Genomic DNA, 27,950 nt, shown 5'->3' with positions numbered 1-27,950 from the left:
CGTCAATAACTGATCCTAAATTAAGGCCACACATAAACATAATTTGTCAATCCGGAACATTTTTAAAGTTTATCTTCGAAGCGACTCCGATTTGTTTGTCCCACTCGTGTTTAAACAGGCGTTCACTCATGAAACCCGCCTCATGTGAGTGGGTTTTCTGCATACAGTCTATGGTCTTCTGGCTGCTGCCCTGACGCAGGGGCGTCGCCAGGAATTTTGGGCCCCATGACAGACAATGGCATAGACCCCACCACTTGATACAAATTTTATATTTTTGTTTTTGCTTCAAGCTGATAAAAAAAAAAAAAATAAAGCTTTTCATGGGAATAATAAATACTAGGGCGGTGTTTAACCCTTTATAGGGCAAGTTACTATTTTTGATCACTTTGTTTCCTTTTATATTCAGCATTAAACTTTTTTTTTTTTTTTTTTTTTTTTTTTTTTAATTTTACAACAGAAAGGAGGTCTTGGTTCATAACAGAGGAACAATTTTAGGTTAAACTTTCCAATCTGAAGGTATTTCATCGAGTGCCCTAGAGTTAAATTACATTGCATACATATAACTAGGTTATTTTATTATAAATGGTTTATCAGTTTATATTACTGTTATATTTTATTACAACCTTTGAAAACAGTATTTATTATTTTTACTGAAGGTTTAATGATTTTTTTATATAGTTTGTACATCTCTTTGGGCCCCTGTCAAGTCATGGGGCCCTTAGGATCTTCCTAACTTTTCCCCCCCATATGGCGCCTCTGGCCACACGTATCAACCGATTTGAATATCAGAAAAACTCCGCCCACTCGGCAAGCCGCTCTCTCGCCCGGTCAATAAATGGGACGAACCATTTGTTGTGCGTAATAAAGACAGACAAATATCAATGTTTAGCATTGTAGCACTGTGTATTGAGACATAGCATTATTTATTATTCTTTATGTTTATGTATGCTTATCTTAAAATCTCACTTATCATTCTTCCTGTCTGGATCACCCATGCATCGAACACAGAAGGCAGACTTCAACACAGTACATGCCATTTTTAATTAAGAGTTGGTCAGTAAACTGTCATAGTAGTAATGGCTCCTCAAGAGTGCTGTACAGTATTGATCAAATTTAATAGGGTACACTTTGCAGTAAATGTGCATAACGGTTATAAAATACACTAAACAGCAACATCATTCAGAGCATTCAGCAGGACAAGCCTTTATCAAAGTGGCAATGAAGACAGTGGCGTATAATGCCCAGTTCATGTACAGAGCAGAAATATTGTATTTTAAACACATGTACCCTTCCTCTGTTCAAATTGTAAGGCAGTTTATGTTTTGATTGCAACGTCGTATTGATTTTCATCTGATGAAAGATTTCCTCTGGAAAAATTTACAACCTGAAATGAAACAAAGATAAAGCATCTCTAACAAACGGAAAATAAAACGTGTGTGTGTGTGTGTGTGTGTGTGTGTGTGTGTGTGTGTGTGTGTGTGTGTGTGTGTAAAAGTCTTACGTGGTGTGATGTCTTATAGCAGAATTCATAATGACAAGATGGAAACAAAGCAGCAGAAGATACATTTTAAATACTGATCTGAAGAAGATGGTAGAAATCAAAATAAAGACAAGGAGGAGGTGGAAGGTGGGAGGCAGCGACCGGGTGTGGTCTCCCTGCAGAAACGCAGCCTTGTTGACCTTTGCGTGTTACTACAGGCATCACTCCAGCTTGAGCAGTTCCACGTCGAAAATAAGGGTGGCGTGTGGTGGGATGACCCCGGGGTGGCCTGTTGCTCCGTAAGCCATGTCTGGTGTGCAGGTGATTTTAGCCCTCTGGCCGAGGCTCATCTGAGGAACAGGGGGGGATGTGGTTAAGAAAAAAGGATAATAGACATTTCAGGAAATAATTCTGCAACACAGTCCTCTGACAGGGGACAACGACATATCACACATCTTTTTCCAAACCAAATGGGTTTGTCTTCGAATGTTGCACCCGAGTAACATCTCAATCCAACTATGGAGTTTTAAAGTCCGTGCTTCTCTCCAAACCTGGCATGTGCAGCCAGTAGCCAGGGGATTATTAACAACTATCGTAGACCACTTCTCTTACAGCATTAGAATTATTATGTAATAATAAAAGCCTGAATGTGCTCTCAGACTGCAGCCGATTATCACCATCAATAACAACATCAGTGTTCTCTGTTTTTAATTAGATGTAGTAAAAAATGGTGCAGCCGGTACACAACCGGCTTCAGATCAAGACCATCCTACTGTAATCCCATCGTGCAGATCAACAGAAACATGACAATATTCTGGAAACTAATTAGCAGCATAAATTCTGTGTTAACATTTCTCTTTCTTGAATGTAAGTGCTGAAAACAAGAGAAGCAGTAGCAGCAGGTGCTCGCTGTTTTAAAGCAATTATCTTCTATGAACTGATACAATTTAAGGCCTGAAAGACAAACATAACAGACCCTTTTTTTTTCAATTTATGCATATGTCACATGTGTTTGCACACAGCTGCAATGGAAGGCAGAAAGCTGAGATGTTACTCAGGGCTGGACGATACTTCCAATTTTGGTATTAATCTGATAACAAGTAAATACAGTATTTCCAATATTGATACAGATAGATTTTGCTTGAAGTTTTATAATCATTCTATGATTTTATTATTTATTAAAACACAGCAGAAAGATTTTTGTCAAAACATTTTTATTAAACTGAAATTTAAATTGAAGTTTTTTTATAAGAAATAAAATAACAACAATATATCAAAATAATCAAATCTCTTATTCCCTGTAATCACTCAAAATTTGTTTAAAATCTAAAGTTAGTAATGCAAATTACCTACTATTGGTTACCTCTCTTTCATATTCTTCAGGCTTTTTGTCCCTTAAGGCCCTCTGAATGATCAATCTCACCAGCTGGTATTGAACAATACGGAAACTTGCCTTCGTATCAATATTACCAGTAATTGGATCACTCTTTCCACTCTCCACCATTAAGTGAAACAGACTATGTGTTTGTCTTTGCTGAGGAAATTAGAACAATTCCAGACAGCTGCTGTGTGTATTTGACAGATCAAATCATCCGGGCGAGAAGAGACCTGAACCGGTAACGGGTTTTTACTGATTTCCGATTAAAAAAAAAAAAAAAAAAAAAAAAACAGCTGCAGCTCGCCTGGATTTGAGTGACTGTCTGGTTAAAATGTTCAAAAATTATTTGTTCATGTGATTTCTCCCCTCGTCTATTTGAACCAAGCGGCAACCTCGGGTGGTTAAAAGTGAAGCCTATGTGGAAGTGCCAAAAACTGCAGTTCACCCTGCATCCACTAGGTGCTGCAAAACAGAGCGAATCCCCAAAGACTCCCATGCTAAACAGACCAACTTCACAGCATTAAAACACATGTTTACAGCCTGGTACAAAAATCCTTTTAGGTTTAATAGCTCAGGTTTTCCTTCCTTATAACTATAGAGGGTAGTCAATTTTATATAACTCACTTTATAAGTAATTTAATCTCAAAATTTGGCATAATTAGGGATGTGTCCTTTTGATTGACAGGTACCTGTAAGAAGGCAGAGTGCAGCACAACCACGGTTTTTAGCCGTTTAACAGCGTGATTTCTCTTTAGCCCTCCTACCTCCATTAGCTGGTTAGCTCCTGTTAGCTTCAGGTTAGCTTTTAACTACAGGCAGGTCAGAGTTTGCTAGATGTCAATCATCTACCCCCACGCTCGCAACGCCAGCTCCATCTCTTTGCCCATTTTTGTATTTTCCAGGAGAGACGTTACGCATGACGCTGCCAAGATGGCAACAGCAGGAACCGCCCAGTGATGTTCAATTCAGCTCTTCAGAAACCTACGTGTGAAATCACGGAGGCTCTGTCCATCTTTTATGTACAGTCTCCATGATTTGAACAGTCAAAGAAACAACAAATATCCAGCAATGCTTTAATTTACTTAGTGAAGATGAACTCAATGAACCTACTTCACTTAACAGCCTGCTTTGTGCTCTCCATCATGGTGATTAACATGTGTCCTTAACATGTGCATAAATCACAGAAGTCTGCCATTGAAGCTCATTTCCCTCTCACCTGTACTACTCCTTCTTCCCAGCCCTTTATGACCTCCATCCGTCCAATTTTGAACTTAAAGGGCTTGTTCCTGTCACGAGAGGAGTCAAACTTTTTCCCATTTTGTAGCATACCTGCAGAAATGAAACCAAATCAAGTTAACACACTTCTAAGACGAAAGAAATACAAAGTGAAACTTAAGTGCTTTTCTTCTGTGTTCATTCCGGCTGTTTCTTTGCACATGCAAAGTTAAAAATTGCTCCTACAGCTAGAAATTCACTTGATGGGGTTTCATATCTTGGCTCCATTTCAATTACTCAGATGAACAAAGGCAATGTGATCCAGGAAGCACTGGCCTCCTTAGTGGATTATTTTTAAAGTTAACTAGGCCATTGCTCGCATGTATCTAGACCACAGGGAGAAAGGGGTAACAAAGAGAGCCGAACCGGACCCTTTTCCTTCAGAACACTGACTGGTCGTTCGTTCAGGCATGATAATAACACTGGGACCATTAAACACGTTTAAAGAGACAGAGAAAAACAGTGGCAGACTTCATTAGTTGTTTTAACAGCCTGAGGAAATCCTAGCTGCCACGTGAAGTCAGTCTGCAGTCGTTTTCTATTTTTTCTGAAGACTAATGACAGCTTATTAACTCTTGAGGAGCAAACCAGTAAAAACACTTAAGTCCTCTCAACAGTTGTGAACCCGAGGTGCAGTTTATGAAAAGGGCATATCAAACCACTAATGTAAGATTGCCTTAGAAGAAAAAACAAACAACAACAAAAAAAACTTCCACCAGACACAGGAGGACATATTTCCATTTTATAGCTCTTCCTCCCTCTTTAGGTTCTAATGCTTTGCACAAGCAAGGCCACAATCGTCACCATTTCCATCATCTGGTCCTTACTATGTCTTAAAATCAGGTTAATGCAACATCAACCATACAGCATAAAATATCACAATATGTCATTGATATTAAAAGACTCAGTGTGTGTGTGTGTGTGTGTGTGTGTGTGTGTGTGAATCACCTTCAGCAGCAAAAACTGGAGGTTATTGGTTTCTAAGACATTATCAGTCTCTCATAGCGCTCTAAATGTAAGTTTGGTTCTCTCTTCCTAACAAAGTTGCTTCTGTCCACTTGAACGTCTCTGAAGATCCCAGAACAGATTTTTAGGTCTGAACTTGATCTGGATCCCAGCAGCACTTTTATCATTTTAATCAGACATTGTGTTGCAAATTTGCAGCTGTAACCGGGACCGGTGTCTTGCTGCATGGCCCAATTTCAGCCGGCTTTAGCTTTTAGATGTGTTCATGTCCTGTGACTTCAAAACAAGCCTGAACCCCCCCACCACCACCACCACCACCGCCGCGCTTCACAGGATGTGTGATGATACTCACTTTTGTCTTTCCTATTCACGAACATTGTTACAAAACTCTGTTTTGTTTTAGAAATCTAAAATCATGCTAACATGTTCTTTCTGGAGACAAACTTAAACATTTAACAAGCAAAACTTTTCAGATTCTAAGATGTATTTTTAAGTTTAATGGCATTTTTCTATCATTCAGGGGAACGCTTCATGGCTGACACCAGGGTATCCACTTCTGGTAGATTGAAAATTGCATTTAATGAATAATTTGTTTTGGTGCAGAACAACAGACACCAAGTAGGTGGGATATTTTCTAATAATCCCTTTTAGATTGATGGTGCAGTAACAACTGCTTTGCTAAGGTCATTGCTGATGTCTTTCCTCCTTGGCATTGTGTCAAAACACATCTGAATCCTCCAGACCGGCAAACTGTCCAAACTTCTGCTTTTACAGAGGTGCTCACAATGATAAGTTAATTAAGTTCATTTAAATAGCTGCTATTATTTATATATAGAAGCAGGGAGAGTGTACTTAAATGACAAGGTGTAAAATGTCATCCAAGGTTGCTTTTACTCAAATGCAAGACCAAGCAAGGACCAGATAATTGTATTTTAATTACAACCTTTTCTTCAAAGGCAGTACATTCATTTTATGTCTATGAACATTAAATTCATTTTGTAAAATAAAGACCGCCTGTCCGAGTGGATTGCTGCAAAGTATACATTAGTAAGATTTTACAGAATTTACAGAATCTTGCTTTTAAAGCACAGTGATTTGTTTGGTATCTTACCATCAACATTAGCTAAATATATCATTCAGTTTGGGGTTATTTTAACTGCTATGACTTTCCCTGCTTAGAACCCAGGAGATGAAAATTAAAATAATATAAAGCGCAACAGCACATATATGCAAAAATCAGCATTTCAGATTTAGTCTATGTAATCCACCTGTGCAGGTAGCAAAATACCAATTCTAAACATTCAACGTTATGTTGGGGTTAGGCCTGCAACGGTTCTGATTTACCTTTTCTCTGTCGTAATTCAGCAAGTGTGAATACTTGGCATTTAAGGTTTGTGTTAACCAAGGTTTACTTATGGTGTCATGCTCATCTAGTAATATGAATGTTGATACTGTACTGCTTCTCCTCTTTCATTTCCCCTAAACTTAGCAAGTCCACCATTTCCAAGAATCCATGTAGCCCATATATCAGCAGACCGGTCCCTGTCCAATCGTGGAGTCATCAACTTCACACACCAAGGCGAATACCACCTGCTGCAAGTCATTTGAGTAGCAGAAAGACAAAAAAAGAAAAGAAAAACTTCTTGCAACAACTGCAGAAAAGCGGGTTCGGTTTCTGGCGGTGATGTCTGCATCTTCAACAAAAATACCGGCATGCAATGTCTGCAGCAGGGGGCTAGTGGGCGTTGCACTGCTGAGTGCTACGGTTGGTTGGGGAGTCACCGGAGAGGCTGCTGAAGCGAGGGAGTTATTGTACACCTATACACTTCACTTTTAGAAAAGTCCTCCCTGCTACAGGAAGAGGAACCTCTTCATGTGGATTTTAGGGGGTTGCAAAGACAAGCAGAGGGGTTAGCAGAAATGGGGATTGTGGTGGACACCGGCAGCTGTCCGAAACCAGTTAGAGAAAAAATAATGCAGAAAAACGCCATCTCATTCCCCATTTCAATCATTTATTAAATCGCAGCAAAACATCAACTCTAGCTCAGTTTTAGAGAAGAAGAGCCGGCACTACACTTAAATCCCCTTGTATCACTGCTCCGTTATCACTCTTTGTGTAGCTAAGCATGGGTGGGGTGTTTGCAAAAATACACCAAAGCCTATCCCTTCCTGAGGTTGGCTCCCAGACTCGTTCTCCTCGTGAGAAGATTTCACTTGGTAGTAGGCTGGCTAAAAGCCATACCACACAGGGGTGGGGTTATTTTTACTTCGTTTACTGTATCCTGTCTTGGCCCTCGTCTAGAACGGATGCCAGTAGAGGAGCCCCCTGGGCTCAAGTTGGGATGAAACGAGATATGTGTAAAGTTATCCTCCTACGAGACCTGTGTTCGTTGCCATGTTTTACAGCTACAGGCAGACATCTCAATAGAAAGAAGAAAGTTTTGATCACCCTTCATTGGTATAAAGTATGAAGTAGTTATAGGTTATAGTAGCAGGTGTTAAACAGCAACAGCTTTAAAGTTACTATATTATCGCAGAAAGAGAGTAAAATCCTTTTTTTTTTTCTATGTACTGAATAATCATCAATGTGCTATGGCGTTATTGTAATATTCCTACTCATATTCCAGACAGGTACTGCATTAAGATATGTTCATAATTAGAGTACAAAATGCTTAAAGCACAAGAAGAACTACAACGAATAAAAATATGATGATACTTTTGTCTTTCTTGCATCTAAAATATGATGGTGAAAATGATTCCTCACAGTAAGAAGCACTTACACAACACATTACCTTGCAGGAAGAGTTTGGCAGCTCCAGACTTTCAGTTGGTCTATTTCTGGGTTACACACCTACAGTCATTAAGTTGCAACTTCAGCATGTTTCCTGCTGATGTCCACAGCACAAATATGGTAAAGAATGACAACCATGTTTATATCCTTTTTCAAAAGCTTGTGCCACTTGTCACTGGAGACAAACTATGAGGGGCCGTATAGGCCATAATTCATACACACACTCACATACATACATATATTCTTACTCTTGCATACATATATTTTTACACTTACATACTTATAATTATTCTCTCACATACCTATATTCTTATTCTTACATACTTGTATTGATTCACTCACATACACATATTCTTATTCTTACATACTTGTATTGATTCACTCACATACACATATTCTTATTCTTACATACTTGTATTTATTCACTCACATACACATATTCTTATTCTTACATACTTGTATTTATTCACTCACATACACATATTCTTATTCTTACATACTTGTATTTATTCACTCACATACACATATTCTTATTCTTACATACTTGTATTTATTCACTCACATACATATATTCTTATTCTGGAAGAATGTATGTATGTGAGAGCAAAAGTATAGTGGAAACGGAAGGTAGGCAATTTGATTGGCTGAGAAACAGGAAAAGGTTCGTGACTTGTGTTTGGGTCCCGCTCAAAATGGATGGAACAAGTGAACCAGGAGTAGTCCTGCAGGAAGCCGTTGGTGTGTTACGAAATATTTTATCATCTCCCACTGTCATTTCATCGTTGTCTTCGACTCTTGAGTATCAAAGAGCAGGCTCGTCTGTTCCTAGTATTTCACACGCTGCTGTGGAAAATGAGATGAGAGAACTCTTCAGATCTACGTCCACAGCGAGCCAGGCGGGCTTACAAGACCGGACCGGAGGATTTCGGCAGTCATTAAGATATGAGACTCAGAAACACTTTGGCAATTGGAAGTCCCGACCAAGGAAAAGGTAAAACAAACAAACAAGTAAAATCTTAATGTAATTTGAACTATTGGTTAACAGTTAGCTAAGTCCTTGCTCTAGTTATATCTGCTAAATTAGATACATGGTCGGTGCTCCAGCTCCGATTTAAAACAAAACAAGATTAGTGATGATGAAACACTGAAGGTATAACATGTTGTTAGAGGAACAAAATGTCTTCATTTATTTGAGGTGCATTCACACCTAATCGGTCAGTCTGTACAGTCTGATGTTAAACTCAATAGCGTTACTAGCGGTTTTAGTATTCCAGTTGGGGTAATCTAATTACTCTTTCCATCATTCGTTACAATGCCGTTAGCGTTACTTACGACAAAACAATTTCGAGAGCTCGTATGAGCTAGTTGTGCCCATATTATTTCTCTTACCCACAACTCACATTCACCAATAGTTTGCTTCTTTGGTATGAATGATCGAATTTTATTGCGCACTTACATCTCCTAAAGTAAACGGATCTTTCGAGCAATTAAACTTAGATTAAAATAATATAGACTGGTGTGAATGTATCCTAATGATTTGATATTGGATTTGTGATAATTTTTGAACAGGCATGGATGTACACTATCCCGGCTAAAGTATTTAGTCTCTTTTTTTTTTTTTTGGCTTTGTCTTTAATCTATTTGAATTAAATGCCTCAATATTGATTAAAACCTTTTAAGAAACATTAAACTTGATGGTATCATGAAACCTTATTTAGTATAGAAAATTGATACAGCTGATATCCTGGCCATCATGAATGTTAAGAGTTTTTTTTTTTTGTTTTTTTTTTTATGAAATGCATCTCGCATCTCACACAGATTTGGTCTTTGTATTGTAAAAGATTAGAATGACGCCATGTTTAAAGCCATGTTTGTTTGAACTAAAGCAGTTTGAAGAATGCTTTTTTGGATGTATTTTTTGCATTCTCATGTGTGCCATTTTTGACAATCATGGCTTGTAAGGGATATCAATTGGAAACAGGAATATAAGGATGAATTGCCAAGCACCTTCTAAATTATCAGGCCTCTTATTTGGACCAAAACATATTCATTCTAAAGCTAATAGATTTTTTTCTTAAGTTGCTGTCTTTTATTTACAGTTTTTTAGTAAAACACAAATAAAAGTGACAGTTTTTTTTTAAGTTTAGTTTTTTGATAGACACATTTTTTTGTTAAAGAGTGCTCTGAAAACAGTTCAAATCATTTGAGTCAAAGCATTTCTAAAGCTAAATGTGTGCTTTACAGCTGGGATCCCCAATCCTGGTCCTCAAGGCCCAGTGTCCTGCAGGTTTTCCTAGTGTCCCTGCTGAAACACACCAGACTCAGACAAGCTCTGCATACATCTGCTAAATACACATTGATTTGAATCAGGTGTGTTGCAGCTTGGATGCTCGGAAAACCTGCAGAGTCTTTAAGGACCTGGATTGAGGATTCCTGTTTTATTTAACCAGTGACTATTTGCTCAATCCATAGGATGCAACATGAGAAACTCTCATACCTTACAGTGGCAAGAGTTTAATGTCATCTAAAAATGCATACATGTTTAACATTTTTAAAACAACTGTAGTAACATTCCAAAAAGATCTAGTATTAACTATGAATTTTAAAATGTGTTTTGTTTTTAGGGCAAAAATGCATTATCACGATACTTTCAACAAGGATGTCATCCTTCTTCCGGGGCCATCAAGCTGTCGTGTTGTCAAACATCGCACAAAGCAAAATTTACATGAACAAGGGCATATTCTGAATGGATTTGAATTCCAGAAATCCTGGGACCAAAGGACTGTTACAAATAAGGGATGCCTTTGGAGAAAAGTTGTCAACTGATGTCAGGTATGCCCTTTTATGTTGTTATTACTTATATACATGTCTAATGTTTTATTAACTCAGTAATTGATATAAATACAATTGGTAAATTACTATAAAGCCATGTGATATATTTTGCCTGTATACCTTCTGAGTTTATCCTTTTATGGAGTGTATCATCATAAAAGGAATTGAAAACAAACTATTTTATTGTATTGCTGCATTATTGTAATTATGTGTTGTACATGCTTTAACTTTTTTTTTAAAAAAATACTTCTATTTACATGTTCTAAACTTTACTTCTGTTACAGTCTGGAGTTTCTGATGGCATGTGGCAACAGATTGATTTCACCCAAACTGCGTGCAGGACAGGAGCTGGATGCAAATCTTATACACAAAATATATAAATCAAAAGCTCTATACATTAGACCATCAAAGCAGATTATGGTATGTTTTGGTTTCACTCTTTAAATAACTTAAATATTGTTTGTCACCACACATCTTTGTAATGTCAGATCTTCATAAACTATTATTTTAACTTTATGGCTGCAAACAATTTGAGGTACTATGTGAATCTGCTCTACAAAGATTTACAAAAGTATGGACAGTATGGGTTTTAAAAAAACAAATTGTTGAACTTCGAAGATACTTTTACAGTTTAAATTTAGTGCATCAAAAAGTGTATAATTTTTTATTCAAATGTCTTTCCAAGGATGACATCACAGACTACATCAGTGAAGATAATGTTTGTGAGGATACCACTCTTCCAATGAGGCAGTTGCGTTCCTCGTCTCAAGGTGGACCTTTATCTGCATCTCCTGATTGTTTCACCAGTGCAGTGAATCCCTGCACACCAAACTATACCCTTTCACCTGAGCCTCCTGCACCATCTCTTCCTTGTGGTCCATCATTCTCTCAAACCTCTGCTCTGATATTCCAAAACATCTCACCCAGCCAAAGCAACCCTTCAGCAAGCTGCTCCTCGACTCAGCAACCTGTGTACCCATTGAAGGGATGCCTTTCCACTAGTCAGCCTTCTACCTTGCCTCTTGAAGGAACATGTTCACTCGATCCATCAGAGCCATCTCTGGTTTTTATTTGCCAAGATGCTTCAAGTTCCTACTACCAAAGCAGCACTCCTGCAACTCATTCGGCTACCACCTCAACCCATCAGCAGTCCGATAACTATGACAACTATCTAACAGTGATGGCTGCTCTGTCTGATGCATCCTCTGATGATGAAGAGTTGAACCAGGCTATTCTTGCAAGCCTTCGCGCTGAAAGGTTGGTTAAAAAATGTAGCTGTTTTGTAGCTGCTAATTCCAAATGTATTTTTGCATTACTGCTTAATGCTTGCTGTGATGGACTGGTGACCTGTCCAGATGTACCTGCCTCTCGCCGGAGGATTGCTGGGATAGACTCCAGCTTTCCCGTGACCCTTAATTAGACTAGTTGGGAAAATGAATAAATGTTTAATGTTTGTTGTAAGGTCTTACACTTTTTCAGTATTAAAACAAATATACTTCTTTGGCATTGAGAAGTACATACTGTCAAAGCTGAAAAAAGTGACACTAAATTGGACAAATATATTGTTCTTCTGATGGCAATGGAGTTTTTATTTTTGTTTATTCTTAACTATTTATACATGTTTCTGTTTTGACAGTACAAAGAAACAATTTAACTTTACAACATGCAAAGTAATTCAAAATTTAGTTAGTTAAGGCTGCGAACAACCAGTCCTAATAAAGAGCTTCTGTGATTAACAGTGAGAAATTCCTTAAAGTTTTTTATTTTAGGTTAATTTCTTTTTAAATATCTTCCAAAATTGTTACTCTTAAGGAAAACAGATGCTTCTGAGATTGTGTAAAAACAGTAAGCAGAACATCACTAAATGATCTTTTCTAGATATTATCTACATGACTAAGCACACATTCAGTAGAGTTTAAACATACTATTGCAAAAAAACACATGCTTAAATTCACAACAGTTGGTAATAATGAAAGAGCTCTAACGTTACTTTGTCAGTGTATACTTATCCTTTTCTTGTTTGTTTCAGATGTACCACTGGGTCTTCAGTGCCAGCCAGAGACATATTGGAGGAACTTGCAATGAAAATAAACCATCATAAAAAATCCAAATTCAATATTAACAGAACCACTGTCCTTGATGGAGCTATTAGAGGTTTTAAACGAGGAACATATGATCCATGTCATACAATATCAGTCAGATTTTCTGATGATATGGGGGTACCTGAAGAAGCTGTAGACCTGGGAGGTCCAAGAAGAGAATTTTTAAGACTTTTATTGGAAGCTTTGCCACAGTCCTCAATGTTTGAGGGAAATGAAGGCAAAATGAACTTGGCCTTTGACAGTACTGGTATGAATTGATTGTACTTTGTATCACTAATAGGCTAAATTCATAAATCCTTCATTTTATGTTTAGAAATGAACAATGCTGTAAGGTTTGCTCAGTCTTTGTTAATTTCTCACTGGGAATTAATCTGTTTTTTCTCCAGCCATGAGGGAAGACAAGTACGTCATTGCAGGCAGGGCCATTGCAGTGAGCCTTGTACATGGTGGTCCTCCTGCTGGCTTTCTGTCCCCAACCCTTTTCTCATGTCTTGTTGATGGCCCAGAATTAGCCAAACCTGTTTTGGAAGATGTTGCAGATAGAGATATCCGTGAGAAGATTAAGAAGGTCATTTTTTTTTCTATTTCAAAATATGATGAAGTGCAATTGTTTTGAACAGGTTTTAATTATTGTATTATCCATATTTTATACAATATATTTTTTGTTTTATTTTTATACATATAAACATTTTATGCATTTTATTTATAAATGTATATAAAATATAATATGTATACCAAAATTATATTCATTTATGATATGTAGATAGCTCACAGAGTGCCAGTCGTTTGAAGATCTTCTAGCAGCTACCGAACCGCTTCAGGACTACCTGGCTAATGCTGGCTGCCTAAAACCACTGCGGAGGCTGGAAGACAAGAATCTGCTTGTAGATGACATCCTCATGTTCCAGGTACTGCACAGAGTACGTGGACCTTTTGAAAGGTCAGTGCTTTTTGCATTTCTTCTGAATAATTTAGCTTTACCTGTTTTTTGGGGGTTTTTTTTGCCTCCACTTATCTATTAAAACACCTCTAATCTGTCTGTAAATTTCTTCTGTATTTCTCTGTCTCAATCTTAGATTCCGAGATGGACTGAGAACACTTGGTGTGCTTGACAAAATCCAAGCTCACCCTGACAGTTTTCGCCCTCTTCTATGCTGGTCTCCTACAACCCTCTCAGCTGATGTGGTTGACAGTCTCTTCACTATCCACCTATCTCCAGCTGGCAGCAATCGAAGGCGGGCTGAAGAAGTTGTTGTTCCTTTCTGGCGAGACTACCTCACAGATGCAGAAGGTAAATTCATGAAATTTGACCTTTTTGTTTTGTTTTTTTTTTAAATGCTGAAATATTTTTGATGCAATTGGTCATCGTGTCAGTTTACAATCATGATATGTGCACTGTACTTTGTTCATAGTCTAAAATCTTTTTCTTTTTTTTTTTTATATTAGATGAAGAAGGAACACAGAAGCTGTCTATGATTCTGGCATTTGCCACAGGAGCCAATACTGTTCCACCGATTGGGTTTTCTCCACAACCTTCAATAGAATTTCTTCACCAAGAGGATGATTCAGGAACCACTGCAAAATTGCCCATTGCAAATACCTGCATCAATTGCTTGAAACTACCCCTGCACACCTCATACAGAGACTTTCAGGAAAATATGGACTTTGCACTCGGCAATACCCATGGTTTTGGCTTAGCTTTGAGTACAAATGTGTATAAGAGTATTCTGTTTAGAGTCAAGTTCATTCATGCACAATTGGCCACAAAGCATTTAATTTAGTGTTTCATTCTGTGCTTTAAATGCAATAAAAATACAAACTTGTTGCATATTTCTACAAACTGAAGTTATAAAATATAAAGTTCAGTTCACTTTTCCAGCTATTTTCAACAAGTAATGTTAAAAGTGTTTAAGGGTAGTTTTTTTTGTTTGTTCTACTGATAAGATAGATTTAAAGAGAACTAGCTTAAGACTTCATTATTCACTCTTGGTTTTGTTGTCTACTGTTTATTCTGGAGCTTGAATCATCTGCCTGCAAACAATGAGATAATTCAGATTTTTATTTTTAGGGAACAGTTTTAAGTTTCATCAAGTCTTATTGTCCCTCTATTTACTGTATAATGTAACTTTGATGTGACCAGACATAAACCATAATTAGTAATGATCTGCATTACTTATTTTTGGATAATTTATAATGTCTGAGAACAGCCTTTTAAGAAATGCACATGGTCACATGTGGTATATTGTACAGTAAGAAATTCAAGTTCAGATAAATTTTGTGTAATCTGGTACTTGAAGAATGATGTAGTGGATGATACATTTTCATTTATGTATCATTGTTTCCTCCAAACAAGCAAAAGTTTTGTTCAGCGAGTCATTATTTCACATGTTAAGCTAAATAGTTTATTTTTGCCTTGACTTCACCTTTTGGGTATACTTCTTAGGTCTTCCTAACTCTTAGTTCCACATGATGGTCACACAGTGTTGCATTATAGATGTTATTCTTTGTTCTATTCAATGAAGGATATAAAATGTTGAATATGTTTAACATGATGTTACACATGGAAAGAACTTTTCAGACATAAACTTTCATAAAATGTTCCATGTGCTTGACTTTTTTATTGACAGGATGAGCTTGCATTAAAAAAATTCTTTGAATGAACTGGAAGTTTGAATTTTAAATTTTAAAGTTTTTGAACAGAAAAAAAACACTTAATATTTAGTGCAATTAGTAAATAGTTTTATGATGTACTATTATAACGCTTGGTACAATGTTGGCCTATTTGGAATTAGATTAAAATAATATTCTATTTGTCTGATCATGTAAAATTGATATTGCGTCTCAATATCAAATATGGTCATAACTAGGAACTCCTCCCTTCCAGAAAACGCACAAGGTTGCAAAATAAATATATACCATGGTTTCCATCATCTTCACATGGATCAAAAGTATGTTGAAGAGTATACATTGTGGCATCACTGATAGTAATGTTAATAGATGGAATAACGACATTATTGTTTGTTTGGAACTGGGAAAGTGTTGCATTCTCATCATCCCCAAAGCCACAGTCTAATTCACAGATGCCATTCATACTTGGGTTATGTATTCCTGCATTGTTGATCACACCCTGCTGCCACAGCTAAAGAGGAGTTTGCCCTCTTTGTGTTGAAAGACCATGGTTATTCCACTGATTCTGAAATTCGGTTGCAGCCCTTTGAATTCGTGGCAAATAAATGTAATGAAGACAAAATAAATGTAGTTCACTAATGGAATCTAGTACACCTTCTTCTTCCATAAAATTGAACAAATTAGCAAAATGAAATGATACAACTCTATTCAATTCTGCCCACAATCTCTCAATTCTTTGATTATGCACTGACCTGCCAGTAATAACGCTACGTCTATTTAACCCTCTCCTGTAAAGCATGAAACGGCCAACACCAGTGTTTTCCAGTCCGTGGTCGCATCTCACCCGAGATGGTATTCCAAAGTTCTGAGTTCCAGTTATGAATAGTGACAAAACACTTGAGGCTCTGTTGTTGTCCAGACAAGCAAGGTAAATGATGGTCCGACTGAAACCATCAACACAGCCGTGAAACACCATCCTCCATCTCACAAGCTTGTGGTTTCCATCTATGTGCCTAAGAAAAGTGAAATCAGTGATTTATTAGAAGGAAAAGCATAACAAATGTGAAGACTAAAAATCTAGCTTTTCTGTCAAAGGTCAGTTATTTTTATTGTAAATGAGCAACTTCATTTTAGGGATGGGCAATACCGAAATTATTCCTGTCGATATTATAATGTGACTGTTTTTTTTTCTTCCATAATGATGTCGATATCAAGACAAGAACAAAATAAAACTTAAATAAAACTCAAGAACATCAATAATTGAAAGAAATGGTTTTAAAACAATGAATTATACCAAGTAAGTCAAGTAAGATATTTTTTAAATAAAATATAACTACGGTTTTTAAATTTATTTACATCTATTAAATTAAAAATAATAAAATAAAATGTGTAATAGTAATATTTTAAATACTGAAACATAACCTGCATTAAAGGTGGAGTATGTAAGATTTTCAATATTTAAAAAAAAAAAAATTAACTAAAAAATTACTAAAATCATAATTAGACAGTTTTGTTTTTTTTTTTAAACTGTAGGTTCCAGTCTGTCCATATTTGATGTGTTATTAAATACAAGTTTAATTAATGACAAAGACCCTTTTTAAATGTTTTCCTACCAGTAAAAAAAATGTGCTTTTTGTCATTTGTCAGTAATTAAACTTGTAATTTAATAACGCATCAAATATGGACAGACTAAAACCTACATGTTCAAAAAACTTTCTAATTACGATTGTAGTTATTTTATCAGTTAATTTATTTTGAAAATATTGAAAATCCTACATACTCCACCTTTAAACCAATGAACAATTAAAACACAACCTCCTTATCCCTTAAAGTAGTATAATCATCATAATCATGTCACATAGAAACACACTGTTTCTTGGCTTCACATAGCCTAAAACTCTCAAAAGTAAAAACAAATGATGGGTTTTGTATCAGCAGAGTGGTATCTTAGTCTTTAAAAAGGTATAGAATCCGATATTTTGACTGGCAAATATTGAATTATTGACTACAGCGTATCGATACACTCATCCTTGCTACATGTAACTGCTACTGTTGTTGTATGAATGTCCTTACCAAAGTTGATTTGAAGTAGAGACATGATAAATCCGTCGACGTATTGCATGACGTCTCCTAAAGGACCGCCCAACAGGGTCAACTTCTCTTAGACTTTGTCTAACACGCCACCTTTGAAGGCGTAATCCACGTGACCGCAAACTGCCATGAACATATCTTTCACCTGCATTTGTGGTTGATTGTAGAATTTCACCAACAGCTCTGTTGAGATTGTCATTTGATATTGTTGAATATGTAAGTGGCTGAATCCCAAGATGTTGTCTGTGCCTGTAGAGGGTACGACGGCTTATTCCCAAGCATGTTGCAATATTTTGCCAGTTCATTCCAAGGGACACTAAATGAGAGATTTGCCCTTCTGAAATGCCGTACCGAGGTCGACCTTGATGTCTAGCCATGACTGATGGTGGCAAAAGGACTTCTCTGTTCTCAGACCTGCTTCTTTGTTTGGTTTCGTATACACTCAGCAAAAATTGTAGACATCCACGTAATGACTCTAACATACCAACCGCTTCTCTGTTTCTTGAATCTTGAACAGAACTTGGGATTGATAGAAATCCAGATAAGATGTGAATATCATCACGGAGGTCTTCATGGAGTCTCTGATTAACAAAGTCTGCAGGTTCTCTTTGTATTTGTTCAATACATCCCAAGACATTTCCCAAAAAGTATCTGATATCATCTTCATTGCTTCTTACTTCCAAATGAAAAAGCATTAGAAAAGAAATTGCAATGAATTTGAATAACATTGTTGTACTATATTCTTCTCTATATTATTACCACATCTGCACAAGCTAAGCAATTCTAGCTAAAGAATTTCCTAGTTTAAGAATTACTTCCTGTACAGAGAAGAGCGTCCTGTACTGCTGACAGTTACAAATGCTAAGCAAACAACAAAATGAGAAAACACACAATTTATGTGTGAAAGGAGAATAGTTCTATATGTACATGAGAGAATATGCTTATGTAAGGGGAGAGTGTATAGTGTAAGAGGAAAATGTATGTATATAAGAGGTGAATGTATGTGTGTAAGAAGTGAGTATGAATTTATGTGTATGTGAGAGTAAGAATGTATGTATGTGAGAGTAAGAATGTATGTATGTGAGAGTAAGAATGTATGTATGTGAAAGTAAGAATGTATGTATGTGAAAGTAAGAATGTATGTATGTGAGAGTAAGAATGTATGTATGTGAGAGTAAGAATGTATGTATGTGAGTGTGTGTATGAATTATGGCCTATACGGCCCCTCATAACAAACAATACTGGTTGACATTGGATCCCAACATGGTGACTCACAGGTTCATTTTCTTCATAGTGAATATCAAATACACCTCCATTTTCCTTCTAAATAAAGAGCCTGATATACAGAGAAAGAAGCCTGAGACGGCCAGGTTTGACAGAAACAAGAATGAGACTGCCTTATTTTGTTGCTTTGAGGCCCTAACTGGTATCTTCCCACCATGAGCGCTTTGCTAAATTGGGCAACCACAACTCTCAGAGTCAGAGAAGGGTCAGTCCCATATCTGCGTATCTATGAGCTCTGGCATGTGTGTCTGCATGTTTAAAATCCCAGAAGAGAAAGTGAGGATCAAAAAGGGGTACCAGTAAAAGAGTGAAGTTCTCTAATGCCAAATACTGGTTACGCTGAGTGGTTTCAAATTCTATTAAGTGTTAGGAAATCTCTCTTTTCATATTGTGCCTTTAGTTTCTGGAAAAATAACACCACGGCTGAGTTGAGGTGAGGTTATGCTGTGGCTACACAGTTAAGAGCCAGCTGGATGCCTTGGACAGGGCTTGGCATCTGACTAAACTCTTATCAGCACCATCTCCTTATAAGATTTTTAACTAATCTGGTCCTTGAGCTTTCGAATAAGTCTAATTGTTTTTTTCTGTCTTTCCAACGGTTGGCTGTATCATTCATTGCAGCACAAAACTAGTGGTGGCCAGCTACAACCGATGTGGTCACAGTCTGACCTCCTTTGAACTGACTTTTTCGCCATTTAAAATGTTGAATTTTGAAACATTTATCTGTGTTGGTTTGGTTGCCATGCTTCCAATTTCTGCCTGACTCCAACATCTATATTCCTGTCAACAGGAAAGTCAGGATCTGTTTTGATTTGGATTGACCTCCGGGCCAGGAATAAAAACTAATAAAATGCTAATATTATTTGATCTCTACATTTTTGGCATCATAAAACAGGGTCTTTTGGCTGGCTGACACTGGTGCTTTCGGGCATAAGGGAAAGGGAAACTGGGTTCCGGTTACAAAACAAACAAGAATAACATTAATAGGTGTGTTGTAAAATGAAGCAGAATTTTTTTGGTAATGAAGCTATTTGGGAAAGGTAAACTGAAACAATATCTATTCCTCAGTAATTTGGTAATTAATATTTCTTCAATGGATTTTCTGTGTCTGTTTAGTAGAACCTCTAGGACAAAATATAAATTCAGAGCACTTTAGTGCACTTTAGGGAGCTTGCTCTAATTAAAGTTGTCATTTGGTTTCTTCCTAAGGACGTAAGTGGTGATGCTCATATGACAGAGAAAATGAGGCTTGAATCATTTCAAAGAATGAATTTATTCCAATGGTAAACATTGTTGCATTGGAGAAAACAATATATGGATTTCATACATTTAAAGCTGGGGTAGGTAATCTTGCTCATAGTTTTTTTTTTTTACTCTGGGTAAACTGGTTACTCGTCCTGATAGTAGTCTATACATTTTGTAATCATGAACGATAAGAAATATACTTAGACCCCTGAGTTTACTGTAAATCTGTAGAAACTCTGACCAATTCAAACATTGGGGGCCGAACTGAAGTTGTTAATTTCTTATTTGTTGTAAGCTTCTTCTACCGGCTCCCCTCCTCCCACAGTGCATACCTGAGAGCCACACCCTGCATATAAATAGCGTTAGGATGAAAATACAAAGTAGTGAAGAAGAAACCTCGATGGCAAACATGGCTAAGACATGGCGGCAGGAAGGATTTCCCCAACCCGGCATAGTTTATTTGCCTCCTCACGCTTAACAGCCGAAAAGATGAAAAATCGCTGGTGGAAAAAGCTGCGAACTAGAAAAGCATTCGGAGAGCGCAAACCTCCAGCAAGGCCTTTAAATGTTCCTGGATCCAAACGGTGATCCGGATCACCACCAAAATTAAATCACTTCTTTCTTTTTACATTTACAACATCTCCTGAAAATTTAATTAAAGTCTGTCGATAACTTATTGAGTTATTTTGAACACAAACAGATAAACGCCGGTAAAAACATAACTTCCTTGGCGGAGCCAAGAAAAAAGCCTTGGATCACCCAAGGAGCAAAACCAGAGGAACAGGAGCTAGGAGCTCTCTAGCATTACCTACCCCAGCTTTAATCTTTTGTTTTGTGTGTTTTCAGCTTGATTCTTCATTCAAATATTTGTTCAACTTATTAAATTTGTTTTAAAATAAAAATAAACGAAAAATGATCAAAGACAGGAATATTGTAGTTCAACTGAAAAGTGATAACTAAACTATCACCATTCAGACACAATGCTGAAATTATATATATATATATATATATATATATATATATATATATATATATATATATATATATATATATACACATATACATACACATATATAAAATAGGGTATCTAAACAAAAGGGAAAGAAAAAGAGGATAAAGTTCCTTTATGTGTAATTGTATTTAGGCTCTTGACTCCAAAGTTCCACATTTATATGCATGACATTTTGACACTCATTTCTACCATCTCTGCAAATTGTAATTTCTAATGCCTCATGCTCGACACCAGTCATGTTAACAAAACACATTCACATGCACAAACTTGCAGACATACAGACACTCCTTAACCTTTGTGCCGATTGTCTGGTGAGAATGGCAACCTTTGTAAACAAAACACTGAGTGTGAAAAGCTGACAATCAGCTGGTGTCAAATGTCTGCAAGTGCATGGAGATGTTTTGCTTTCTCATATATGGGTTTAACTGGACTAATGAAATATGTAGAGAAATTTTAATAATTTGAAAGGATACCATGTAACTTTTGGCCATTAGGGCAGCAACACAACACTGTCGCGGAATGAAACAGTCTCCATCCATGTTTTGGAATCGTGTTTGCAGACCTCTTTGACCAGCTGACAGTGATTCAGATTCAGCACTCAGGAATTTTGTAAAAGATTCTTAACCATTAAAAGGATGGAGCCCTGGTAGATGTCTGTGCCCCTGAAATGTTTAGGAAGTCACATTAGGTTTGGTCTGTAGCCCACTAGCTTCAACTGGATACATTTAGTTTCTACTAAACAGCAAAATAAAGATACAGATGTAAACTGCAACATTCTGCAGCTCATCGGACTGAAAGATGAAAGATATAAAAAAGTACATCACAATTTGGTACGTTGGCACTACAGGCAAAGAGCTAACATACCAGTCTATTTCTTCAGACTCCAACAAGCCAACTCTTTGCCAGGGTTGATTGGTGTCTTTCTTCTGTAGTGATCTCTTCCCTGTTTCTCTTTCCGACCTCCTCAGACACCATTTTCACCTTCTCACTTCGATCAGCCTTGACAAACTTTTGTTCAGAGGAGAAATAAGTAGCAGAAAGCAGAGCTCTCTGTTTTTATAGAGGGGAAACCATAAAGCAAAGCGCTCCAGGTCATAGGATCCCACGAGAGACTGATCCACTCCAGCAAAGTTACAATCTCTTGGTTTTTTGAAGAGGACAGCCCCCTCGTTGCACTAACACACACCAATCACTGTAAACTAACCCATATATAATCTATTATTACTCATATTAGGCTCATTTTGGGCCGAAAGTTAAACACCATCCCTTTAACTTTTTAATGCAACATTAGCGAAATTACAAACCAGCTAATCTGGGTCTTTTATGTCACAGCATTCTGCACTTGAAACAAAAACATACATAGGACACATCTGCCCGCTGTTATTAATAAAGCTTAATGCCTCATTTATGCTGAAAACAAAACAACTGAATGGATCCTGCAAAATCTGGAAAAACACTTCAAAACTCCCCAAAGGATGATAAAGTTGGAGACTGTTTCATGGTTCACACATCTAACTCACTCCCTACAGGATCCATAATGAAGCGCAGATTCCACCTGAATCTTGTGTCTTCAGGGCAGATGACATTAATTCATCTGCTAATGGTAATATTATCCGATCCCAGTTATACTGAAACATTTACCCTTTCATGGGTCAGCTAATGGACAAGTGGGAGGAGATTTGTTTTGTGGAGAACTTGTGATTTTTTTCAGTTCTCTTGCACAGTGGCTGTACGCAACCATGTTATGACTCTGCTCTCACATTCTGTACTTCGAATTGGGTCAAACGACTTGATGCTCCTTATCTACATATATAAACGATGCTCTGCAAAAGAATGCTTTGGTCTCCCCCTCAATGGTGTGGACGGCTTTGCTCTCTGCATGACAGACTGCCCTCCTAGTCAGGATTAAATGCATTTGATGCTCCAGATCTCTTTATGTTGCCGAATTCTCACCGCAAGACGCAGCAGTAAATACTCTGAAGTGAAACTCTCTACATACTGGAAGTACATCGTGGTCTCTCCTTACCGTTTGTCTTTGCTTTCTGGAAAACTAACACCAGGGCTGAGATGAGGCAGGGTTACACTCTGTGCTTATGCACTAAAACCAAGCTGGATTACTTGGACAGACCTCTACAGCCTACTAAACTCTAATATCAGACCATCTCTTTATGAGATTTTCAGCTAATCTGTTCCTTGAGCTCTTGAATAAACTAAATTTAGGTTTTTCTCTGTCTTTATAACAGTACACCAGTCTGTCTGGTAAACTACCAGTCATAACAGTACAAACCCATTGGTTTAAATGTAAAATCTTTAAGGCCTCTCGAGAACTGAAATTGAGCAGCTCTGCTCTAGAAGGTAAGGTCAGACAACTACTAATGTATTTCATATACCATCTGAATATGGCAATTATATTTCATGATGTTACATAGTTATATGTCACATAAAAGCACAGACAGGTTATGCGGCAGGTCTGAGGTGGGGAATAGCACACATATTGGTAAAAAAAAAAAAGTGTTGTAATTAATAACACTGACACAAACCTGTGCATTTATTCGTCTATACAAGCAAAGTCTACAGTTGTAACTATATAATAATAATAATTTTAAATATACTCATTATTAACAATAAATACAAACTATAAGCAGCAGATGAACAACTGACTGAGCTGCTTAAATCCCAACTAATACCTGGAACATGGCCCTAAATGTAGACAAGTTCAACAGAAGGCATCACTGGTTTGCGCAGGAGCAAAAAAAAATAAGTTTAAATCACTCCTAGCCTCAACTTTCATGAAGAGTGTGAGATCACGATAAGAAAGAAAATAAGCACGAGCTTGGAACTGTTGAGGACACTGCAGGAATATCAGAAAAGCAGAATAATGAGCTTCACCATCACATGACTGCTGGAGTATATCCAACACATCTCTACGCGGCTCTCTAACGGTTACACAGGCAGACAGCGATGGCAGACAGAGCAGCACGAGAAGAGGAAGGGAGACTGCAGCCCTGGTTAATCCTGAACATGTAACTGAGAAGGAATGTCTTCACACCTCACATATGAAATTGTTAGCTGGGAGTTTCTGTCCATGTCATCTACAAGTTTGTACATCTGTGCTACCAGCCGATGGCGCGTTCGACATCATCGGCTCGGCTGTTGCCAGGCTGCAGACACAGCGATCTCTGGAGGGTTCAACCACACCTCAGTCAGCTTTGTAATAATTTACAAAACGTCAGTATAATTTCCCCTTGAGACTGACATAAATTATTCAGATTTCAAATATTCATGAGTTCAGCTTTCTTGGATATTAACTCACATCAATAAATGTGCACATTTAGTTTTACAACAAATGTAAAATGTGGATTCTTGTTCAGCATCACTGCATGATGCTTGACTTAAAAGTGGATAAATACCTCAACATATAGCGTGTCACTTCTTACATTAATATTTCATATAAATGCTTCTTGTTTTGTTTAAGTACATTAAATTCTCCAGCTTTGATATTAAAATATTACTTTTGGACTAATCTGTGCAAATGTACTTACTCGACGGATAGAAAAACACATTGTAAGCTTTTTTGTTCCACAGGTTAAGGCTTGTTTTGATTAAACTCTCCATCAAACTACGAGTAATTTATAGGAAAATCCTGTGACAAGAGAAATGGCAAACAAGGATGAAGAGGACCTGATTCAAGCTACCTTAATCTAAATATAACAAGTTACAGCTATAGCCAGTTCATTTAGCAGAGGGCATTTATAAGAATTTTTTTTTTTTTTTTTAAAGTGCAGCTTTTTGTCAATAGCTAGTACAGACTTCTCTGCGTGCTCATTGTTGTGTATAGTCACTGCTCTGTAGGCCCATCTGAGTCTGTCCCAAGCTGCGGCACATCCCATTTGTTATCAGATTCTGTAGACTCATCCACTTTGGTTTCATTTCAGGATGTGATAAATAAAAACAACAACACTTAATGTGATTGTGACACCAAAGAGAAAAAGAATAATTACGGAAAAGTATGTGATACATGCTATTCTGGACTGGGTGACATGCTGATGGGGGTAGAAATCGAATGATCAGATTTAGCTATTTGAGTAATTTAATATTGTAGATAGAGGGAAGCAGAACAACAAGGAAAACAGCAACCGACTCTTAAACCGTCACTGTGCAGAACGGCATACTGGGATGGGCTGTATCTAAACAGATCGGTTCAACATCATGAGACATTTCCATTTACAGCCAATTTATCCAAGTAGTAGCTCATCTCAGCCTAAATCCAGCCAGAGAAACAGAATAAGCATGAAACAAAGACTTTAATACAACACTGAGTGTCCAGTTTGTTTTCAGACAATAACACAAAGTAAGAGCAAAAACTGCTGCAATTGTCAAGATAGCATCCTGTAAAAGAAGTCTTATCGAACAAGTATTACTCATTATATACTAGTATGTTCAGCAAGAAAACGCTCAAGCTCATATCTAACTCACTTACCACAGAAACAACGTACGTGTTATGATTTCTATAAGCACATAACAAACATGTGATACTCAGACGGTGGACAGATGACATGCGAACTGGGATTTGTTTACTTTCTGTCTGACCTAGTTGTCTGGACTGCCAACCCGAGGGCACAGAACAGCCCAAATTTATTTCCCCAATGTCTCAGCGTCTCGGTGCCCCACCTCAAAACTGGGCAATCTGACAAGAGGCAAATAGGAAAACGATAGCGTTTGTTTGTATGTATGTGTGTGTGTATGGGTGTGTGCGTGTGAAACAAGCTGGAATACTCTGAAGGATTGCAAACACAATGAAACAGCAAATTTCTCATTCAAAGACACATTTTCCACAGAATGTCTGAAACGCTGAGCAATACACAGGTGCTTTAGAGTAAAACAAATAAATAAATAAATAAAAGGCTGTGTGCATTGTTAGAATAGCTTGCAATCTGAGCAATGTTTTGCTGCAGATATTGTCCAAAGGGGGGCAAATTTCCTCCTGCAAGGAGACAGGAAGGATGCAGGGTTTCATGATTACCAGAGGGGGGGGGGAAAGGGGGAAAACAAAGTAAAGACAGAAAAAGTAGTTACCTATGTAATGAACAACACATGTTTGGCCTTTCTTTGGAAATGTTCGCCCTGGTAAGGAGAGAGAAAGACAAATGTTATTGCATGTTTGTTAGTCTGAATCTGGGAGGCTAATCTTGTATTTAGCAGTCTCCTAAAGCAGTGATCGTGTTAAAGTCTGGTGAGGTGTTCCTGGCAGGAATGTCGCTCCCCTTCATTTTTTTTCTGTCCAAAGAAGGAGGCTATGAAAGGCGCCTAAACCTTTACCAGTGCCTTTTGACAATAAGAGATAAGCCTTCAGGCGCCGTGTGGGTGTAACTCTCCGACTGTTTCTCTCTCTCACCCGAAATTGTGGTGTCACAAATGGCTGGTTATACTCGAAAATATGGCACCTTTTTAAAAGTATCATTTATATTTTTAATCTAATTTCTTATTTGCGGAGCTCTGTAAATTGAATTTGCCAGAATTCCCCTCAATAATAATAATAATAATAATAATAGACAGTTCTGGAAAGATGCCGTATAGGTGTCAGTGATGAGGAGACCTGTTTTTATATTTAAGAAAGCTCTAATTAAATATATAATAGTTGATAACTATCAAAATGCTCATATTATTTGTTCACAAACCTGAAATTTAATGTATAGGATGTTTCCTAAGGTTTATACGGCATTCCGGGGGAACTACCGAGCCCCAACCCCACCACCACTTCCACCCCGCATCAAAGCGCAACCAAGCGGATAAGTCCACTTACCATCACCCGGAGATATTGTCTCGACTTCCACGCCCATGGTTGTGCTAGTTAAAATATTAGCTATAAAACATACAGTCTAAAAAGCCCTTTCTACAGCCAGTGCTATCCCTTTGCGGCTACAAGTCGGGCTTTAACGATTGAAACCATGCATTCACCGACCCGCAGCTTCAGCCAACCAGCCGTCAGACACCCGAGATGTTTTGTCGCGAGACAACGTCAGAAACTACAACTGCACAACAGACGCGGTAGCGTCACCAAGCGCCAAACGGCGGATGTGCAATATTAATCACTGTAGTGGTTACAATTTTCAATTTCAACGTTGTCATTGTCGGTTTTGTTTATTTATTATTTATTTTTTGCTCAGTAATAATCACCTCGTGCTTTAAACGGCATGGTTGTTTGACCTTACGTCGTTACAAAGCAAGAAAATAGGTTTTTAAAACTGATTAATTGCACTACATTTCCCATGATGCACCCCAATTTTCGATTCGTTTAGCTTCCGGGTCACAACTACAACGTTGGAGACACATTTTAGCTTAAAAATGTGTTTTGAATGGTTAAAAACTCCATTTTCTTGCTTTAAATTGTTTCCACGTGAGATGCTTTTAGTGTTTTAAGGTAAGTGCACGTTAAAGTGATATGTTTTGGTCGTTTTCCTGTCTTTTCATCTTTAAATACTAAATATAACTTAGTCAACATTGTGTGTATTCTAGTGTAACTGGAATGACCATGGATGTAATCACACTTGCTCTCTTGTAGTTAAAAAGTTTTTTCTAAATAGCCTCCAGTTGTGGCACATATTTTAATATATATCAGCCGTGACCTAATTTGGAGTTTAAACTTTCAGTTGTGTATATTTAGCTTGCTTCTCTACATTTAAAGAGATTTCTCTGGTCTATTTCTGGCTTGTTCCAAATCTTCTTATGGGAAAAAATCTATTTTTTCCTAAGGTGGTGACCTAAAATCCCCATTTCTAAATAAAGTAAATGCTGTAGCAACATACTCACAAAGAATTGTTAATACCCTTAGTTCCTATCAATGTGCTGTTAAGGTCATCCGGCGT

General features: G+C 37.4%; 1 protein-coding gene across 1 annotated transcript; it reads right to left on the bottom strand.

The window, feature by feature from the left end:
• Positions 1-1,022: 1,022 nt before the first annotated feature.
• fkbp1b (FKBP prolyl isomerase 1B) lies at positions 1,023-27,074 on the bottom strand. The gene is made up of 4 exons (XM_079255572.1): positions 26,888-27,074; positions 26,161-26,208; positions 4,075-4,187; positions 1,023-1,830 (listed from the first exon to the last, which is right to left on the bottom strand). Exons 1-4 carry the CDS (start codon positions 26,922-26,924, stop codon positions 1,702-1,704), a joined length of 327 nt encoding a protein of 108 aa, XP_079111698.1. The 5' UTR covers positions 26,925-27,074; the 3' UTR covers positions 1,023-1,701.
• Between the last annotated feature and the right edge of the window lie 876 nt (positions 27,075-27,950).

Source organism: Telmatherina bonti, assembly GCF_933228915.1.
Source record: "Telmatherina bonti genome assembly, chromosome: 16".
NCBI classification, from domain to species: Eukaryota; Metazoa; Chordata; class Actinopteri; order Atheriniformes; family Telmatherinidae; genus Telmatherina; species Telmatherina bonti.
This window is presented reverse-complemented; position numbering and strand designations above follow the sequence as displayed.

What these genes read in the sequence shown, in the direction of transcription:
- fkbp1b (XM_079255572.1), bottom strand. Translation starts at nt 26,924, where the DNA reads ATGGGCGTGGAAGTCGAGACAATATCTCCGGGTGATG. An exon ending in GACAATATCTCCGGGTGATG is followed by an intron (nt 26,209 to 26,887) that starts GTAAGTGGACTT and finishes TCTCCTTACCAG; the next exon opens with GGCGAACATTTCCAAAGAAA. An exon ending in GGGAAGAAGGAGTAGTACAG is followed by an intron (nt 1,831 to 4,074) that starts GTGAGAGGGAAA and finishes CCTGTTCCTCAG; the next exon opens with ATGAGCCTCGGCCAGAGGGC.